We start from the raw sequence: 7,243 nt of genomic DNA, 5'->3' as shown, positions 1-7,243 counted from the left end.
GCCGAGACGGGCGGATCATGAGGTCAGGAGATCGAGACCATCCTGGCTAACACAGTGAAACCCCGTCTCTACTAAAAATACAAAAAATTAGCCGGGCGTGGTGGCGCCTGTAGTCCCAGCTACTCGGGAGGCTGAGGCAGGAGAATGGCGTAAATCCGGGAGGCGGAGCTTGCAGTGAGCCGAGATCGCGCCACTGCACTCCAGCCTGGGCGACAGAGCGAGACTCCGCCTCAAAAAAAAAAAAAAAAAAAAAAAAATACACTTTAGGGGCTGGCACAAATCTGATTAGAGACACATATCCATACACAGGGGAAACACACATAGACTCAACAGCAGCCATGCAGTTCCAGAGACACATGAACCTGACACAATCTCTCTCATCCGTGAGGCCACAGCTTGGAGGAGCCTAGTGGCCTCGGGAAAAGTCCCAATCCTGAGGGACCCCCCAGAGATTTCCATGGTGCTCCGGTCCACTGATTTTGGGCCTGGGGTGATCCAAACACCACCCCAGCTCCAGCTGTCTTCTACCACTAGAAGCGCCAAGAGAAGCAGAGGTGGCTGGCACTGGTCAGTCGGAAGGCACGATCAGACCTTGGAGGACTTTGCTGGCCTGCCTGCTAGCCCTGCTCTTGTTGTGGAGAAGGAAGCAGATGCGATTGCATCACCCTGTCATTGGGCACCGCTGACTCCAACATGGAGGACACCAGGGAGCAGGGCCTGGGCCTGTTTCCCCAGCTCTGATCTTGCCCAGAACCTCTCTTGGCTTCATAAACAGCTGTGAACCCTCCCCTGAGGGATTAACAGCAATGATGGGCGGTTGGGGGGTTGGGGGTGGATTGTGTCCTCTAAGGGGACAGGTTCATCTGAGTAAACATAAACCCCAACTTGTGCCATTCTTTATAAAATGATTTTAAAGGCAAGAGGTGTGTGTGTCAGGGGGTAGAGGAGATCCTTAAATTAGATTACCTGCATGCCTGCTCTCCAGTCTCATTCCTGGGTCAAGACTCAGATTTCCAGCTCAGCAATCCATCAGCATTATACAGATCCAACCCACCCTCACCCCACCCATGCAGTTTCTCCCAGGTGGAGCAGTCCCTCAGTGAGGACTGTGAATGAATCCTCAGGAACCCCCACTATAGGAGCCTCAAACTGAGCTCCACGGGAGATGCTGTAGACTGAGAACTTCCCATAAATGATACCCACAGGGAACGTTTAGATTTAGAGGTTGCACAGAATTGCTCCACATCTGGGAGACCAAAAGACAATCCTCTGGAAGGTGTCTGGCCTGAGCTCCCCTGCGGGGAAATCAGGATGTCAGAGAGATCCTCTAGAGCCTGCTGCTCTTGCTATTGCATGACCCCTCCCTGGCACCAGAGCCTCCCTCCTGGATCACTCCCCTGTCACTCGCCAGCCTGTAGTGGTGCTTGCTGCAGCCCTCCCTGGTTGCTTTATTTATTTATTTTGCACCAACAGGGTTGCTGCAGACTCATTCTTGCCTGGTTTAAAAAGAGAGAGAGAGGAAAAAAAAAAAAAAAGGAGAAATGCTTTCTGGCTCTTTTCTCCACCTCAGTCTTGGCAGCAGCGGCCGCAGCAGCAACAGCAGCAGCAGCAGCGGCAGGCAGCAGCCGGGCAGCCAGGCAGCGGGGGTTGAGGCACACAGGGAAGGTGCAGGGGCCTGAGGTGCAGCTCGAATGGGACAGGGCCCCCAGCGCTGGACAGATGCAGTGCCAAACTTGATGCCACCTTCCAGCTTCTCCGGTAAGTGCCCGCACCCTCTGTCCCGAAGATGCAGCTGCCCTTTTCCATAACATTCTCAGAGACAGGCCAGACTAGTGTGCCCCTCAAGGCAAGAGGGTTTGGGCCCCCACCCTGCCAACAATTAATCCTGGCCCCATGGAACTTTGAGGGGGAAACTCAAATATCCCAAGTACCCCTGAGTGGAAGAGCTCCAAGGAGACCTCCCTTCCATCTCCCCAGTGCTCCCCTTCCTCTGGAAGGGTTTTTCTCCACAGCCAGTGTGGATCTTCCAGAAATATTTCCCCCAGGAACCCTCTCCCCACACAGTTCCCAGTCGTCAGTGAGGTGTGCTTTAAAGAGGATACAGGATACCCAGGTTCAAAAGTGTCTCTGGACTGCCACACAAAGAAGAAAGCTCCCTACCCTTGAGGGGGTGATGCCCTCAAGAGTCATGTCTTGGTGATGTCCCCACCCCACTGAAGGGACAAAAAAGTGGTTCTGACATCTCTCTTCCTGCAAAGTGGCCGGAAGCCGGTCCTGCAGCCATGGAGGTTGACGAGGGAAGTTTGTGATTAAATTAGCCACCTTAGAAATAAAATAGGTTGCTCCATCTCCCTCAGCCCCTGGCCCAGCAGGCTTTGGGACTCAGGGGAAACTCACCGGAGCAGGAAGGAAGAAAGCTGGGTTACATGCTTCACTGCACTTTTGCTGAATGCAGAGCAGAGGATGGGCAGGAACTGCAGCAGCAGTGATGAAGAGCTAGCTGTCAGGTGGACTTCCCAGAACAAGCCCAGGGAGAACAAGGGAGGCTGGGCCATCTTTCCCAGGAGAGCTCCGGGCATGCCACAGAGACCTGTTAGGTCAGGATGGGGCGAGAGGAGTCTGCTCTGCAGTCTTTGCCCCACGTTATTCTTTCTCATCCCCAAGCCTCAGACCAGTTTTCTGCGTCCTTCTGCTCTTTTGGCCTCTTTCTTTAGTTTTCCAACTAGGACAATCCTCTGAAGTGGCTGTAGGATAACCACTAGAATGATCCTTCCAGGGGGTGGAGAGTGGGAAGGAAAGGGGAAGAAATGACCATCTCTTAAACTGCCTCTCCTAAGTTCCACATGAGAAAAAATAGGGCATGTAGTAGAAAGCTGACCCTGTAGAGCTCAGAGAGCCTGAAGCCCTCAAGCCCAAAGGTGATCAGGATTGCTGCTCAGGAGAGACTCAGACACCCTGTCTCTGCGAGAGCATCCGTGGGATTTTGCTCCTATCTCTGTAGACATCCCTTGCCAATTCCAGTACTTCCCCTCCCTTGGGGTCCCTGTTGACATCGAACAGGGTGAGTCAGGGGCCCTCACCACCTAGAGGGCCCCTTCTCCTCTGTCACCTCAGCCATTGTAGTCAACATCTTCCTGAGAGTTTCCAGATCCTGGTACCCAGAAACTGACTATAAGTCTAAAGGTTCTGCACGCTGCCTGTGCCCAGATATCTGCTGTGCCAACCGAGGGCTCCCTTCCTCCCCACCCTACAGTGCTCTGTCAGATGCTGTCTCTCCTCACTTATCTATGCTCCCTGGTTCACAATCTGTCTCTTGGGAATTTCTCAGGCAGCTCAGGCCAAAAGGGACAAGAGCTCTCCCTCAGATCCACACACTGGACCAGAATCCAAACACCATTAAGGAGGGATATGAGGGAAGCCCAAGACTGAAGACCAAGCAACAGAACTCAAAACCTGGGCATCCTTTGGGTCTCTCACACACCCCAGCTTCATCTGTAGTGGAGAAGCAGTTGCCCTTGGGCTCTTGCAGGGGATTCCCAGCTTCCCAGTCAAGTGCCCCCTGCATCCTATGCCACAGCTAATGTACAGCTTGGCCATTGTCCACACAGGCATTTTGGGGAGATTGGATCTTGCTAGTCCAGGGCTCAGGCCCTGGGCCAGGCTGGAGAAGGGCTCAGCATGGGGGTGGAGCTGAGGCCTGCATGTTTCCCAGCCTTGGGTGAGCTAGTCAAGGTAAGGACCTCTCCAGTCAGGACAGGGAACTCTGGGCCAAGGACATGATCTCCCTGAGCCTTAGGCAAAGCTATGGGTACATAACATGAAAGAATAAGGGCGAGCAGAGAGGGACAGAGCAGAGCTTGGGGAGAGTAGATATCAGGTAGAAGGGACCTGAGATACTCCTGGATCTCACAGACATCGGGAAACCCCAACTAAGTCAGAAAGACTCCCTGCTGTTCCCTGACCCATTCCCATAAGTCTTTCCCCCACAGAAATCAGGCTTGGCTAGGGTTCTATGAGCCAGTAAGCACTTGGCTGGTTATCCAGGGCTGGAAGAGGGAGGAAAGCAGAGATTCCCCAAAGAGAAGCTCCAGGAAGCCCCAGGGAGGTGGCACACAATAATTCTTCCTGGTTCTGTGCCCTACTTGTTGGCAATGCTGAGACAGATAGCTCAATTTCTCTCCCCTCTAAGAAGGGCCAGGAAGTCCAGGGTCACCATCATCTGAAGCCACTTTCCAAAAAGGGTTGTGTCATCATCTGTTCCAGGACTGAAGAGGGAATGGATGCGGCCACAGCTCCAAAGCAAGCCTGGCCCCCATGGCCCCCACTCCTTTTCCTCCTCCTCCTACCTGGAGGGAGTGGTGGCAGCTGCCCTGCTGTGTGTGACTGCACCTCCCAGCCCCAGGCTGTGCTCTGTGGCCACAGGCAACTGGAGGCTGTACCTGGAGGACTCCCACTGGACACTGAGCTCCTGGACCTGAGCGGGAATCGCCTGTGGGGACTCCAGCAGGGAATGCTCTCCCGCCTGAGCCTGCTCCAGGAATTGGATCTCAGCTACAACCAGCTCTCCACCCTTGAGCCTGGGGCCTTCCATGGCCTACAAAGCCTACTCACCCTGAGGCTGCAGGGCAATCGGCTCAGAATCATGGGGCCTGGGGTCTTCTCAGGCCTCTCTGCCCTGACCCTGCTGGACCTCCGCCTCAACCAAATTGTCCTCTTCCTAGATGGAGCTTTTGGGGAGCTAGGCAGCCTCCAGAAGCTGGAGGTTGGGGACAACCACCTGGTATTTGTGGCTCCAGGGGCCTTTGCAGGGCTGGCCAAGCTGAGCACCCTCACCCTGGAGCGCTGCAACCTCAGCACAGTGCCTGGCCTAGCCCTCGCCCGTCTCCCAGCACTAGTGGCCCTAAGGCTTCGAGAATTGGATATTGGGAGGCTGCCAGCTGGGGCCCTGCGGGGGCTGGGGCAGCTCAAGGAGCTGGAGATCCACCACTGGCCATCTCTGGAGGCTCTGGACCCTGGGAGCCTCGTTGGGCTTAATCTTAGCAGCCTGGCCATCACCCGCTGCAATCTAAGCTCGGTGCCCTTCCAAGCACTACACCACCTGAGCTTTCTCAGGGTCCTGGATCTGTCTCAGAATCCCATCTCAGCCATCCCAGCCCGAAGGCTCAGCCCCCTGGTGCGGCTCCAGGAGCTACGCCTGTCAGGGGCATGCCTCACCTCCATTGCTGCCCATGCCTTCCATGGCTTGACTGCCTTCCACCTCCTGGATGTGGCAGATAACGCCCTTCAGACACTAGAGGAAACAGCCTTCCCTTCCCCAGACAAACTTGTCACCCTGAGGCTATCTGGCAACCCCCTAACCTGTGACTGCCGCCTCCTTTGGCTGCTCCGGCTCCGCCGCCGCCTGGACTTTGGCACTTCCCCGCCTGCCTGTGCTGGCCCCCAGCATGTTCAGGGGAAGAGCCTGAGGGAGTTTTCAGACATACTGCCTCCGGGGCACTTCACCTGCAAACCAGCCCTGATCCGAAAGTCAGGGCCTCGATGGGTCATTGCAGAAGAGGGCGGGCATGCAGTTTTCTCCTGCTCTGGAGATGGAGACCCAGCCCCCACCGTCTCCTGGATGAGGCCTCATGGGGCTTGGCTGGGCAGGGCTGGGAGAGTAAGGGTCCTAGAGGATGGGACACTGGAGATCCGCTCAGTGCAGCTACGGGACAGAGGGGCCTATGTCTGTGTGGTCAGCAATGTTGCTGGGAATGACTCCTTGAGGACCTGGCTGGAAGTCATCCAGGTGGAACCACCAAACGGCACACTTTCTGACCCCAACATCACCGTGCCAGGGATCCCAGGGCCTTTTTTTCTGGATAGCAGAGGTGTGGCCATGGTGCTGGCAGTCGGCTTCCTCCCCTTCCTCACTTCAGTGACCCTCTGCTTTGGCCTGATTGCCCTTTGGAGCAAGGGCAAAGGTCGGGTCAAACATCACATGACCTTTGACTTTGTGGCACCTCGGCCCTCTGGGGATAGAAACTCTGGGGGTAACCGGGTCACTGCCAAGCTCTTCTGACCTTTCCTTCCCCAGTGGGGAACCCACCAAGTCCGCTTCAGACACCAAAGGGGAAGACAACCAAGGCTGCTTGAACCAGAACCTGGTCCTGAGCAGCACCGCTCTCCCGCACCTCCCGTCTGCGTTGTGCCAGCAACTAGCGATGCCTCCTGCCAGAGAGTCTGCCTCCTGAGCTTTTCCAGTCTGACGATAGCATTGTCATTTCTTCTCTGAGGGTCCCAGGGAGCTGCAGATACAGACCCCGTCGTTAGTCCAGCCCTCCCTTCGTCCCCTCCACACACAAAACAGGAAACATAAAGCTCTAGTCAGCTAGTTTAACCACTAGGCTTTCTTCACACACGCCTATATCCTTTAATAACCAATTGCCAACCACAGCTATAAGATTATTTCAGAGGTGGGGCTGGGAAGTGCCACTTGCTCCTTGGAGTCTCTGTTTGTCAACCTGGCAGAGTCCCTTTCTTTTCTGCTCCCCACCCCAACCCTGTCCCTAGGTACAGGATTAAGAGCAAAGGACCCTCAAGCCACAGAGAAGAGGATGGGGGCAGAGTGTGGGATGGGGAGGACAGACCACACACTGCACTGTGTTTGCATGAGCCTCTACCACCTTCCTCTGTCTGCCAGATCATTAAACCTGCTGCCAAAGGGCCACAACAGTAGCAGCCAAAGCTAAATGTCATATCTGGAGTTTTCTTTATTTCAGTCTATTTCCTACCCTCATTTCTGTTATATCTCCCCACTCCTTCTCTTTCTGCTTGCCCATTGATCATGTGTCCCAATGGCCTTGCCTCCATCTAACCTGCCTGACAAACAGGGTAAGGAGTGCCCCTCCCACCTCCACTCTCCTCACCCCCCTACACCCCCACCCCCATGCCTGGAGGGATCAGTACTCCTAGCCCTGGTTTCAGCCTCAATCCTTTCCTTTTCACTCCCCATCTCTGGAACTGGAGAAGGAGTGATCCTCCACCTTCCAGGGGTTCCCTACATAGAAATTCCACCTGAGACACCCAGCTGCTGCCCCTCTTTCCCATTTCTCCATGGCAGCTCCCATCATTTTTGTGTCACAGATCCCTAGTGCCCTTGGGGAAAAGTCAGAACTCCAAGATAATGACTAACAAACGCAAGAATCCCCAGTTGTCAAAGGAGAGAGACCCAGGACACTGCAGAGACTAGGCTTGGAGGAACAGG

General features: G+C 55.0%; 1 protein-coding gene across 1 annotated transcript; it reads left to right on the top strand.

Annotated features, from left to right (window-relative positions):
* The first annotated feature begins 201 nt into the window (after window positions 1–201).
* LINGO4 (leucine rich repeat and Ig domain containing 4) lies at window positions 202–6,729 on the top strand. Its single transcript, XM_003892619.4, has 2 exons — window positions 202–1,758; window positions 4,264–6,729. Exon 2 carries the CDS (start codon window positions 4,277–4,279, stop codon window positions 6,056–6,058), a length of 1,782 nt encoding a protein of 593 aa, XP_003892668.1. The 5' UTR covers window positions 202–1,758; window positions 4,264–4,276; the 3' UTR covers window positions 6,059–6,729.
* The last annotated feature ends 514 nt before the right edge of the window (window positions 6,730–7,243 follow it).

The sequence above is a fragment of the Papio anubis genome, chromosome 1, assembly GCF_008728515.1.
Source record: "Papio anubis isolate 15944 chromosome 1, Panubis1.0, whole genome shotgun sequence".
NCBI lineage: Eukaryota > Metazoa > Chordata > Mammalia > Primates > Cercopithecidae > Papio > Papio anubis.
The sequence above is the reverse complement of the archived record's forward strand: the minus strand, read 5'-3'. Positions and strand labels throughout refer to the sequence as shown.

Bases quoted from the DNA above. Each gene is read 5' to 3' on its own strand.
- LINGO4 (XM_003892619.4), top strand. From the start codon at position 4,277: ATGGATGCGGCCACAGCTCCAAAGCAAGCCTGGCCCCCATGGCCCCCA.